Source organism: Canis aureus, chromosome 16, assembly GCF_053574225.1.
Source record: "Canis aureus isolate CA01 chromosome 16, VMU_Caureus_v.1.0, whole genome shotgun sequence".
Taxonomy (NCBI): Eukaryota; Metazoa; Chordata; class Mammalia; order Carnivora; family Canidae; genus Canis; species Canis aureus.
Window position 1 is genome coordinate 26,722,174 of NC_135626.1, and position 13,210 is coordinate 26,735,383.

The 13,210-nt window shown below is 36.6% G+C and overlaps 1 protein-coding gene across 3 annotated transcripts in view; it reads right to left on the reverse strand.

Moving 5' to 3' along the window:
* Window positions 1-2,867: 2,867 nt before the first annotated feature.
* The window catches only part of RPS6KB1 (ribosomal protein S6 kinase B1), a 38,300-nt gene continuing 27,957 nt past the window's right edge, over window positions 2,868-13,210 (reverse strand). For 2 of the 3 annotated variants that reach the window (XM_077852405.1, XM_077852406.1), the window contains exons 11-15: window positions 13,067-13,129; window positions 12,584-12,661; window positions 7,796-7,903; window positions 4,732-4,844; window positions 2,868-3,794 (exon numbers count right to left, since the gene is read on the reverse strand). In XM_077852405.1, coding sequence (XP_077708531.1) covers window positions 3,557-3,794; window positions 4,732-4,844; window positions 7,796-7,903; window positions 12,584-12,661; window positions 13,067-13,129 — 600 coding nt within the window. In that variant the 3' untranslated portion in view covers window positions 2,868-3,556. Of the gene's footprint in view, window positions 3,813-4,731; window positions 4,845-7,795; window positions 7,904-12,583; window positions 12,662-13,066; window positions 13,130-13,210 lie in introns of all 3 variants that reach the window. The other variant, XM_077852407.1, reaches the window with a different exon arrangement.

A 13,210-nucleotide genomic window follows, 5' to 3' on the forward strand; every position in this document is an offset into this window, starting at 1 on the left:
ATTCATTCAATCCGAAATCAAAATACTTAATACAGTAAACTAAATACAAGATGAAAAGCAGAAAAGTGTGTTACCCTCATAGCACTCCTAATAAGGCAGCTGAAGAATTTATTTACTCTGATAGATGCAAAGCCAACTTGGGATAGGAAAAAAATAATAGTTTAAAGAACAAACACAGATGAACCTATCCTTCAGATATTACTTCAGATAATCCACTGAGATAATACTTGTGCTGTAATGATAAATTAAGAATCACACAAGAAAAGTTTTTTCTCAATCAGCAACAGACGACAGGTCATGGTGTGACAAGTATTTTTATGATTTTGTCCAGCTTGCTAGTTTCTACTCCTATGAAAAAGGGTAGATGTTTGGACACTGGTGCTTTTATTTGAGAAATTAACCATTTTCAAAGCCTCAAAATCCATTCTTCATAAATTCAACATTTCTCATGGGAATAATCTTAAAATCTAACCCTTGTAAGAACCATATGACTAACCAAAATAGGTCCTATATTAAACAAAAAATCCAAGGCTCAGTATATTAATAACTATTGAAGATGCATCTTGTTTATAATCTTTTATTAAAGAATGTTGAATTTATGGAGTATCATACATGCATTCTTAACCCCCACCCCCCAATTATCTTCTATCTCAAAAAATAGTATGGAAAAATTCTTCTTGAAGGATTCAAATTAGGTGAGACCATAAAGGGGAAAAAGAACATAATTTTCCTAAAAATCTGATTCAAGTTCAATAATTCTTTACATTGTTAATCACAGCTGGTTTATAAATCCCAGTTTATTCGTAATGCTACAAACCTTATAAAATCAAAATTAGTAAACTTCAGTTCTCAGTGATTATATTTTAATTAAAAAACAACATGTATAAAGTAAAAAAATATCTTGTAATAGCTGATTTTAAAGAAAATAAGTGATGAAAGAAAAGCACTTAATCTCTTTTATACACTTACCTGGAATAATCCTAAAGAACCCTCTTAAAAACTTAAGACTAGTAATATTGACATCATATATTTTAAACTATGCTTGGATTTTTACAAATAAATATAGGGTAAGCCATATTGCATAGGTGTGTGCTTTCTGTCTGTGACACTAAAGTGGCACTTGACATGTTTTCACAGTCATAGTAGGGATATCCATTTATGAAACAATTTCTCAGTAAACTTGCCACAGCAATGGAAATTAATTTCACTTAAGTTTGAAAGACTATTTGTATGGGTGGTAGGTATGTAATTAATGCTTTTTATGCAGAAAAGTTGCAGTGTATGCCACTACTGCTGGCAGTACTAATTATGAAAATAGTTTATGGGGTAATCAGAGCCAGCCAATCACAGTGCAAATATTACTAGCAAATAGGACTGAGGAGGACTGTTTTGGTGTAAAAATTTCTCTGGAATTTGGTTAGGCAGTCAACACTACAGTTAGTAAAAACACATTTGAAAACAAGTATCAGAGTAGCACAAGCCATTTACAGTCTGAAATAAAGCCTGTACCTATCACCATAGCTTTTGGGTTCTGTTTTTTTCAGACATAAAATTTCTGCCCTTATCATTATTGTAGCTTCTAAATTACCAGCTACAGTTGTAAAGTTCTCAGTAGGCTGCTGCAATAAGGAAGGAAGGGGTCTAGAGGAAGTGATTAAAAAAAAAAAAAAACAAAATAACTTTCTGTCCAAAGATGAACTGTTACCAATTCTTTCATTTATTGCCACAATTGAAAAGGTATATTTCCAATCATTCTTCGTGGTTCTATTTTGCCTAATGTCATAGGATTTCATCTCATCTCACTTGAATTGCCATTTAAATAAGCAAAGCTCTGCTCTTTTCTGACTGAATTCAACATGCATAAAGAATCTTATGGCTTGGATCCTATGGCTCAAAAAGGTTTGAAAAACATAGCAAGCAGCATCTATTTAAAAAAACTGTAGGGCTGCAAAATATTACAAATTGACTTTATAATAGCTCAGACTGAAAACATTATAAAAACCAAAAAAAGGTGGTAAGACTCATCTGCAACTGCATGATATCTATTATACCAGTATGCACTGAAATGTATTTTTATAAAGCTCTGCAGATATTAAACCCTTTCACCAGCTAAAGTCATGGAAATGCTCTCTTTAAGGCAGGAAGTATTTAAGAAAGGTAAAGTTACCTTTATTTTTATTCTTTGTACCTGTATATATCACTTATGTTGATTTTGTTACAATTTCAAAAACATAGTGTCTTGTTAACACGTTTCCTAAATTAAGCCACTAAGTTTTCTTATTCACTGTGGAAGACATTCATCAAAAGGCCATCAAATATTTTTACAATCAAAAAATGTAGCCCCAGGATAGGAGAAAGAAGAATACTTTTTTTCCTTTTAAAACTGTTGAGGAAAAAAAAATGTAAGGAAGGTAGACAGCAAAAACAGTTAAAGTAAAACTTAAAATCTTACCAATTTGCTGTAAAGAGATTAGACATAGAGAGTGGAACATGACAACACCCTCTTCCCCTGGATCTCCCTCTCTTCCTCACTTTACTGCCCTCAGTATGCATTTTATCCTGACTCTTTTCCATCCTTCTTCAGCCATAGGCTGAAAACATTTGGCGTCTTGAACCAAATACTGGTATAAGAACAGGTGGCGGTATTTTTCCAGTGCAATGCAGGCCCAGGACAAGGGTGAAATGTAGGACATACAACTTATGCCCATTCCAAAGCTTCCAGTTAAGCTTAGCACATAGCAGTACTGCGAGTAGAAATGATTAAATAGATTTTTTTTTCTAGTATTACAGACAGGTATTGCAGCTGGGTTACTGAAAATAAACCCCAAGTCCACCCCAATCCCTCAAACGAGCAGCCACAGCTGTGGTTAACAATGATTCATTTGCATTTTTATTATTTCACCAAGAGAAGAAACAGAAGTTGTCTGGCTTTCTTCACACCAACCAATAATTTTGCATTTTAAAGTTGGGATGTTTTCCATAATGAGCTGAATCAAAAATCTATTTGAAAAATATATATTTATATAAAAAAAAGATTCAGGTTGTTTGCACGTAAAACATCAATCGTTAAGTTTCTTTTGTCTTTGATTCCATGTTGCTGGAAAAAGTTTGAACAAGCTTGCATGCTAATTTGTCCTTAGTTGCAAGTATTACAGGCAATTTCATACTTTGCCTAATGAAAGGATAACCCTTCTTCGATACAATCAGAACTCAACAGTGATTCAGAAGCAACATCCTACCCTTAATACTGTCAGTTCGAGCCATCAACATGAAAATCCTTGATAAGGTTGAGAAGATGTCGCTAGGAATCAATTAATTGATGTGCCTAAGAGTTCCACAATACTATTTTGCTTTAGTTTTTTTTTTTTTGCACCATTGATTGATTTTTTAAAAATCCATGTTTATTTTTCCTCTATCCAAAGTGTTCAATGTAATGACACTGACTCTTCGAGACTGTCATTTTGAGTCTTCTTGTTTCACCTTACAGGATGCTCACACATCCCTTCCCCACCTTTTTTTTTTTCTTTGCCTTAAATTCATTATAATCATTGCTCTGTCATAGATTCATACGTAGGTGCTCTGGTCGTTTGGAGATCATGGGAAAAGCTTGTTTTTTGTATGGCCCGGAGTTCGGCTGTCGTATTGGAAGTGGTGCTGAAGCTTCCCCACTCATTGTCACATCCATCTGCTCTACTCCACTTGTTTCCATTGGATATTCCACAGGTGTCTGAGGATTTGCTGTGCTGGCTGAAGCACCTCTTCCCCAGAAATCCCCAGGAGAAAATTTGACCGGGCTTTAAGACAAGGAAGAGCTATCATTCATTTATCTCAAGGATTATCTCACAAGAAATATTTCCCTTATTTTTAAAAGGAGTGGGGTAATGTGACATTTATTTTTATTTAATTTTATTTTTGTGTGAATTTAGTACAAAGGCCATTGCTCCCCTAGACTAACTGCTAGAGTTTCCTAATCGGTCTGTTTACCTCTATTACTGCCTGTGTAAAACCCTCAATGATATATATATTTTTTAAATCATTTTACTCCCCACTTAAAAGAGCTTTCCATTACATTTAAGATGAAATACTTCTCCAAACCTTTCTCTTCCTCACTCACATGTCAGGAACATTGACCACCCTTTCATTTCCAAGACCAAGTTTTTTCCTCCCTTAGGGCTTTTACATGGGCTGTTGCTCTACCTGTAACACCCTTAATACTTCTGATTTTTGTGTAGGTGGCCTTTTCTCTTCGTTCTTAGAATTTACTTCATCAGGGAGGCCTGGTTCTCCGATCACGAACAGAAGCCCCCCTGTTGTTATTTGCTACCACCACACTCTTTATATTTTTCTTCATATAGTAGATTGATACTACTTGTGATTACATATTTCTTATATTTCCTTCTTCAGTTGTTTTGACTCTCTTCTCACTAACTGTAAGCTTCATCAGAACAAGGGCAATTCCTATGCTCATCATGTACCCCCATTATGCAACACAGTCCCTGGTACACAATAAATGTTGAATGAATGGGTAAGGAAGACATTTGCCAGTGCAGCAATTTTCACAGGAGGGAAAGTATATATAGCATACAATAAGATGGAGATGCTGTGCTTATGTCAACCAAAGAGAATATGACAGATCTTTTATTTATGTAACCTGGCATAAATTTCTTAAGCATACTCTTCTAGGTTAAAAAAAAAAAAAAAAAAAAAAAAAGAATAACAAAGTCTGAATACCTGACAGGTGTTCGTGGGCTGCCAATAAATCTTCGAGGTGATCGGATTTTTGGTTCAAAGGAAAATTTTTCTTTCACACTTTCAAGTACAGATGGAGCCACATATGTAAAACCCTGAAAGATAGTAATTGTAGACTACAGAATGGCACTGTGTCATATACATCAAGAAAATGTGGTTTCAGTCTGACACACCAAAACAACAATGCACACCTAAATCACCACTCTTATACTCCCATCTCCTCAATCTCATTTCATACCAGTTAGATTCTTTCCAACCATTTCTTGAGGCACAGACCTCAAGAAGACAGAATTCTACTGAGCCCCATATGCCAACAAACAATATTCCACACTGTGTTGAAAGGAGTTGAACAAAACAGGAAAATTTAGGCTCTATGTTAAGATATTAAATACCAAGAGGAATGCAAAGAAAATTCTAGTGTTTCTAGCTACATGAACACAAGCAACTAAGATTATCACATCCTAGTTTCTCATCACACCCTAGTAAAAAGAGAATTCTCCAACTTAGCATGTGTGATCTCTCTGGTTTTATACCAATGATTGGATAGATTTGGTATTTTCTTGAATGTATGAGGGAAAACCCTCAGCATTGTGAAAACCCTCAATTGTAATAGGCAATTAGGCAGTTTTGTTAGCTTTAGTTCTTTCTTAGGCCTTGCTATCCAGCTACCAGGTGTCATTTCTCTTGCTGTCAATGTTTTTAAAGATTTTTTTTTTTAATTCATGAGAGACACACAGAGGCAGAGAGGGAAGCAGGCTACCTGTGGGAAGCTTGATGCAGAACTCGATCCCAGGACCCTGGGATCACACCCTGAGCCGATGGCAAATGCTCAACCACTGAGCCACCCAACTGTCCCTCTTGCTGTCAATGTTTATCCCTTTAACAATCAGTCCTCCACCTAACTTCCCTTCAATTTACTATTATAGTCACCTATGAATAGCCATTATGAGTTATAGCCAAAGCCTCCGGGTGAAGTCCTAAAGAGTGAGGTGCAAATCTGCCATGCATATTCTTTGTGACAGGTATATGTGGACTTTAGAAGCCATTTCCCCACAGTCTAGTGGGCTAAAGCCATAACTACCAAGAGGACCAGGCTGTGCCTTCTTCAGCTTTGAATTTCCTTTAATTCTGTGATAGGAATTTAAATAATTATTGAACTGAAGTTGCTCTGATCACAATCTGCATGTAAGTGGGATGTTACTATTTTTTATTAATTTTTAGGGATCCACTTTACATAAAGAATTCTGTCTATAACCTAACAAATGAATTATTCTTGTGTTTATTATTTGGCCAGTTTAAGTAATTATGAAAAGTTTAACTGGCAATGAAGGCTTAGTTATATAACTTTTGCCACCATGACTCTAGATTTCCTTATAGCAAGGTAAGATATATCTAGACTTTTTTATGGGGGCAAAATTGTCAAACTAGTTGAAACTTTGCAATGCCCAACTGAGGAAAAGACCTCTATGTTATTTTTTTTAAAGATTTTATTTATTTATTCATGAGAGACACAGAGAGAGAGAGAGAGGCAGAGATACAGGCAGAGGGAGAAGCAGGCTCCATGCAAGGAGCCCGATGTGGGACTCGATCCTGGGTCTACAGGATCACACCCAGGGCTGCAGGCCGTGCTAAACCGCTGTGCCACCGGGGCTGCCTGACCTCTATGTTAAATCAAAGCTATAAACTCCACATCAGTAGAAAACAAAATTCTGTATCACAAGAGAAAATAAAGAAAGCTATGCAAGAATTAAAATGAATCATGAATACTTCACTAACAGAACATGAGAGATTTTGCTAAGGAGTATACAATGATTTTGCTTCATGTAGACATAAACTTAACAACATTCATTCATATTTCATCCCTTATGTAAATTGAGAATATTGTAAAATTATATTTTGCATATGTGCTCTACTCATATCACTATATAATCATACATTTATAAAATTATTATTCAAAATTTCCTCAAAACTATACTGTACTATGGTGATTTAAGACTAATTTTACACAATTTCTCCATTCCATGCTAACTTTAGAACTTACCCTCTGCCCCAAAAGACTACAACACTATTATGTATTATAATGTGAATAGTATAAAAAAAATTGAGAATTAGTGACAAATCTAGTGAACTCAGAAATAAGAGGGGGAAAAAACCCAACTTCCAAATTATTATTTTCTCCATATTCCATTCTCCCTAGAGGTAGTCTAAAAAGAAATGACAAAGGATAATGCCAAGTAACAAAGGAAAAAAATGAGGTTTTTGTTATCAAAGTCTACAATCTCTAAAAAAAAAGATTTAAAAAAATCTAAAAGCTTTGATTTTTTTCTTTTTTTAAGATTTTATTTATTTATTTGACAAAGAGAGGGAAAGCAGGGGGAGTGGCAGGCAGAGGGAAAGGGAGAAGTAGACCCATGGAGCAGGGACCCTAATGTGGGGCTCGAACCCAAGACCCTGGGATCATGACCTGAGTTGAAGGCAGATGACCAACCAATTGAGTCACCCAGGTGCCTCAGCTTTGCTTTTCTATTTGAGGAGACAAGGTACAAATCAATACAGATACTTCCACAATGAAAATAAATCTACTACTGTTTCCTATGAACCAGTCAATATATTTTGATGTCAAATATTCACAATCAACAGGTTAAAAATCCCCTACAAAGTTATACTACATGTACCAAAAATCTGTAGCTATCTCAGGAATAGAATAGTTATAGTGAGCTCTTCTCCTATGGTTATAATAGTGTGACTTCCAATTGAGATACTGAGTCAAACATCATTTTAAGTCAATGGCCTATCTAAAAAAGGAATCATATACTCCAAAGAATTATATAGTCCTACTCTAACTGCTGAAATGGATACTGGATCATGAGAATCAATTTTCTAACTTAGCAATTAGAAAACTTAAAAAACGTTAAATATAACTAAATTAAAAATAGTATCTCAAGTTATCTGTATCAACCGCAAAGCAAGTAAACTGAATTTTCTTATTGAAAAGGGTCCATCATACTTGATTTTCTCATGGCTACATGGAAATTCTTTCACTTACCAAAAAGACCTGGTTGGCACTTTCACTGAGAGTTGAGTCATCTGGGCTGTCAACAGGTGTCTGACGTGTAAACTTTGAATCAAACTGACTCACATCCTCTTCAGATTGCTTTGTGAAAAACAAAATTAGAAAATGATGAATAGTCTATATTATACATATCAACCAAATGCCATTACTTGCATTAGAGAAGGCTCTAGCTAGAACTCTTCACAGGGTTTGACTATAATAAAATCTCAGAATAGTCTTAGCAGGCACAGACTAAAGAATAAATATAGGTGGGAAGTTTCAAAGGTCAAATTACATCTTCAAATTTTAAACATATTAAAGTAGATTTTTATTAGTACACACCATTTAAAAAAAAATTTTGAATGTCAGTCTTTCCCACTTAAAAAGCTTCAGTGTGCCTAGTCCACTGGCTAAATTTTCTAGTAGAGATAATTTGCTTAGTTGACTACTGCAGGTGTATGATAAACCTGAAAAACTATTGAAGCAGAGTTTCAACACAAAACACATTTATAAAATGCTCTGAAGTTTCTTCTATTATTTCATCTGACTACAGATTTCTCAAGGAGCAAAAATGGTATTCTACTCTGTATGAGTCTATTTGCTTATGAAAAACATCACCTAAATTTAACCACTACATCTGTTTCTTTAATTCCTTCTCCCTGATACAACATAAGACTTTGTGGTCATGTCAAAAGAGCCAGGGAACCAACATGAAGAAGCACCCAGTATCCAAAGATGATAAAAACTAAGCATCAGCAAAAATTACTGCAATGGATTAAAACACGAATATATTCAAAAGCATAAGTTCATAATTATACTTTTAAAAAAATTACAGAATTCATTGGTCAATTTTGGAAGATGTTAAAGAACTAATTTATTATTTTGAAAACTGGGAAGGAAACAAACATTTATCCTGCCTTTCCTGTATGAACAATCTAAGTTTCTTTTTAGGGAAAAATTCACTAATGAAGAATTAATAATAGTATTAGAATAAGAATTTTGCAAACCCCTAACAATCTTCAAGCTAGGCCAGGGTTTCTCATTCTCAGCGCTACTGATATTTCGGGCTTGGTAACTCTTGTTGTAGGGGCCTATCCTGTGTAACAGAGGATGTATATCAGCATCTCTGGCCTCTACCCACTGCAAACCAGTAGCATCTCCTCCTCAAGTGGTGATAACTTGTCTCCAAACCTTACCAAATTGACCTTAGCTAAGAATCACCAATGTAGGCAATGATCAATGACCACTAACATCACTAAAAAAAAATACAAATACATACATTATGCCTCCTGACCAAAATATATAACATCAAAAGTTTTATCTCAATCAGATTAATTCTCTAAATCTAAATACTACTATCTAAATCAAAATCTAAATACAGGGAACTAATTACACCATATGGTCAATGACACTATGGGGTTTTAAAATCAACAAAATTGGGGCAGCCCAGGTGGCTCAGCAGTTTAGCACCGCCTTCAGGCCAGGGCGTGATCCTGGAGACCTGAGATTAAGTCCTATGTCAGGCTCCCTGCATGGAGCCTGCTTCTCCCTCTCCCTGTGTCTCTGCCTCTCTGTGTGTGTGTGTCTCTCGTGAATAAATAAATAAAATCTTTTTTAAAAATAAAATAAAATCAGCAAAATCAAGATGTTAGGAACCCTACAGGACAGAACCCTCTAGTTTCTTCAGTTAAGTACTCAGGAGAAGAATTGAGAGGGGGTATCTACAGATGGAAAGAGACATAAAAAATACAATAAACAAACTGTATACACCTTGACTGAATCCTTACTGAAACAAACCAACAGGGGGAAAAAGCAAACAAAGTGGGAAAATGTCATTTTTTTTTTTTTAATTTATTGAAATGTCAGCTTTTTAGTTGTGACAATAGCTAGCAGTTCTATTTTTATTTATTTGTTTTTAAAGATTTTATTTATTTATTCATGAGATACAGAGAGAGAGAGAGAGAAAGAGAGGCACAGACACAGAGGGAGAAGCAGGCTCCATGCAGGGAGCCTGACATGGGACTCGATCCTGGGACTCTAGGATTGCACCCTGGGCTGAAGGCAGGCGCTGAACTGCTGAGCCACCAGGGCTGCCCTTTTTTTTTTTTTTTTTCCAGTTCTGTTTATATTTAAACAAGATGACCTGACAAGCTGGACAGTTGATACATAAGGGTTAATTAGCCTCCTTACAATTATATATATAAAATTTTTTTTTTTTAAGATTTTATTCATTCATGAGAGAGACAGAGAAGCAGAGACACAGGCAGAGGAAGAAGCAGGCTCCATGCAGGAAGCCTAGTGTGGGACTTGATCCCGGGACTCCGGGATTATGCCCTGAGCCAAAGGCAGACACTCAACTGCTGAGCCACCTAGGCGTCCTAATATATGTAAAAATTCTAAAGCAAGTCACCTTGTACTCCAGGACCAAATTATCATTTTCCTCCTCCTCCACCTTCATCCCAAGAAACAGAAAAACAAACTACCACCTCACACCAGTGAGATTGGTGAAAATTAACAAGACAGAAAACAACAAATGTTGGAGAGGATATGGAGAAGGGGGAACCATCGTGCACTGTTGGTGGGAATGTGAACTGGTACAGCCACTCTAGAAAACAGTGTGGAGGTTCCTCAAAGAGTTAAAAACAGAGCTACCCATGATCCAGCAATTGCACTGCTGGGTATTTACCCCAAAGATACAGATGTAATGAAATGCTGGGACACTGCACCCCAATGTTTATAGCAGCAATGTCCACAAGAGCCAAACTGTGGAAGGAGCTATGATGTCCTTCAACAGATGAATGGATAAAGAAGATGTGGTCTATATATACAATGGAATATTACTCAGCCATTACAAAGGACAAATACCCACCATTTGCTTCAACGTGGATGGAACTGGAGGGTATTATCCTGAGTGAAGTAAGTCAATCAGAGAAGGACAATCATCATATGGTTTCACTCACATGTGGAATATAAGAAATAGTGAAAGGGATTATAAGGGAAAAGAAGGAAACTGAGTGGGAAAAATTAGAGAGGGAGACAAACCATGAGAGTTGACTCAACCCGGGGAAACGAACAAGTGTTGAGGAGGGGGAGGTTGGCAGGGGGTTGGGGTAAGTGAGTGACAGGCACTGAGGGGGGCACTTGATAGGATGAACACTGGGTATTATTTTTTTTTTTTTTCAAGCACTGTGTATTATACTATATGCTGGCAAACCAAACTTCAATAAAAAACGAAAATAAAAGAAAAGAAAAGCTGTATTTTCTCAAATTCTGAGGTGGAAGAAAGACAAGAACTAACACACCAACTAATTTACTCATAAACATATTGTTATGCTTTTTTTTTTTTTTAATTTTTATTTATTTATGATAATCACAGAGAGAGAGAGAGAGAGAGAGAGAGAGAGGAGAGAGAGGCAGAGGGAGAAGCAGGCTCCATGCACCGGGAGCCTGACGTGGGATCCGATCCCGGGTCTCCAGGATCGCGCCCTGGGCCAAAGGCAGGCGCCAAACCGCTGCGCCACCCAGGGATCCCTATTGTTATGCTTATTGTTATGGTTTGAGTTGTGTCCCCCTCAACATTCATGTGTTGAAGCTCTAACTCCAAGTACCTTAGAATAAAACCTAATTTGAATGAGGGTCACTGAAGATTTAACAGTTTTTTTTTTTTTTTTTTAATTTATTCATAGAGACACAGAGAGAGAGAGAGGCAGAGGCACAGGCAGAGGGAGAAGCAGGCTCCATGCAGGGAGCCCGATGTGGGACTCAATCCAGGGTCCCCAGGATCAAACCCCGGGCTGCAGGCGGCGCTAAACTGCTGCGCCACCAGGGCTGCCCTCACCGCAGATTTAATTAGTTAAGATGAGGTCATTCTAGAGTAGGGAAGATCCTAATCTAGTATGACTGGTGTCCTGATAAAATGGGAAAATATGGACGCAGATCTGCACAAAAGGAAAATGCAAACATAAAAGCAGAGATCAGGTGATGTGCCACGGAATGCCAAAGATTGGTAGCAAACCTCCAGAAGCTAGGAGAGGCACAGAGTGGAACAGAAGCTATCTCACAATCTTCCTAATGAACTAAGCCTGTCAACACCTTGACCTTGGACATCTAGTCTCCAGAATTATAACGAACTACTGCTGTGTAAGCCACCTAGTTTGTGGTACTTTGTTACAGCAACCCTAGCAAACTAATACACATATATGATGTATTTTGAAGGAAAAAATTCCCAGAAAATCAAATTAAAAATAGGGTTGAATCAGAGGGTAACCAACTTACCTTGGTGAGCATTTTGTTATGTATGTAACTGTTATATCACTATGCTGCTTACCCAAAACTTACATATTATTATATGTCAACTAAACTTCAATTCAAAATCAAAAATAAAATAGGGGCATCTGGCTGGCTCAGTCAGAAGAACATGGGACTCTTGATCTTGGGGTCATGAGATCGAGCCCCATGTAGGATGCAGATTACTTAAATAAATAAAACTTAAAGAATAAAAATAAGAGGAAAAAATTATATCCCACAAAAATACAATAGGGTTGAATTAAGCAAAGTAAAAAAGTTTCAGTTACTTGAAATATTTGTCTAAGGCAACCAACTTAAAAATAGGTAATACAGTCATCAATTGCTGCTGGCAGTAGTCCTTGAAAAGACTGCACAGAATTAAGGATTGTGAAAAGTTTTCTGAATTGTAAATATAATGTTTTTGAATACTCTAAGATTCTCCTATTCTGAGAAAGTACCAGGTCCTTCAAATTATATGCTTTCATGTATACATACCAACAGAGGTTTAAAGGGTGGCTCCACCTTCCGAGCCAGCAGTTCTTCCCAGTTAATATGCCTGAAGAATGGATGAGCCTAGGAAAAAAAGAACAGGAAGAAAAGTCAAGGGGAATTGACTTCACTGGATTGACAAATTAACTGTTTGAAATTACAAATCATAAAATAAACTATACTACTTATTTTTTAGATTTTATTTATTTATTTATTTGAGAGAGAAAGAAAGCATTCACTGGAGAAGTGGAGGGAGAGGGAGACAGAATCTCTCAAGGTGACTCCACGCTGAGCATGGAGCCCAACACAGGGCTCAATCTCAAGACGCTGAGATCATGACCTGAGCCAAAACCAAGAGTCAGATGCGTAGCCGATTGAGTCCCCATATGCCCCACAAAATAAGCTATACTTTAAACTACATACAACCGACACAAACACATATAATTAGCATTCTCTTTCCCTCAAACCACCAAAAAGGCCAATCCCTACTTGAACTTCTCCAGCATCTCCAGGACCAGCTCCAAGCCGAGAAGCAGCATTTCTTTTCAGCAGCTTTAGGGAGGAAAAAAAAAAAACAACTGATGAACCTTAGTCAAAGTGATTATTTTTTACTTATAGAATTTGCTCGTCTAT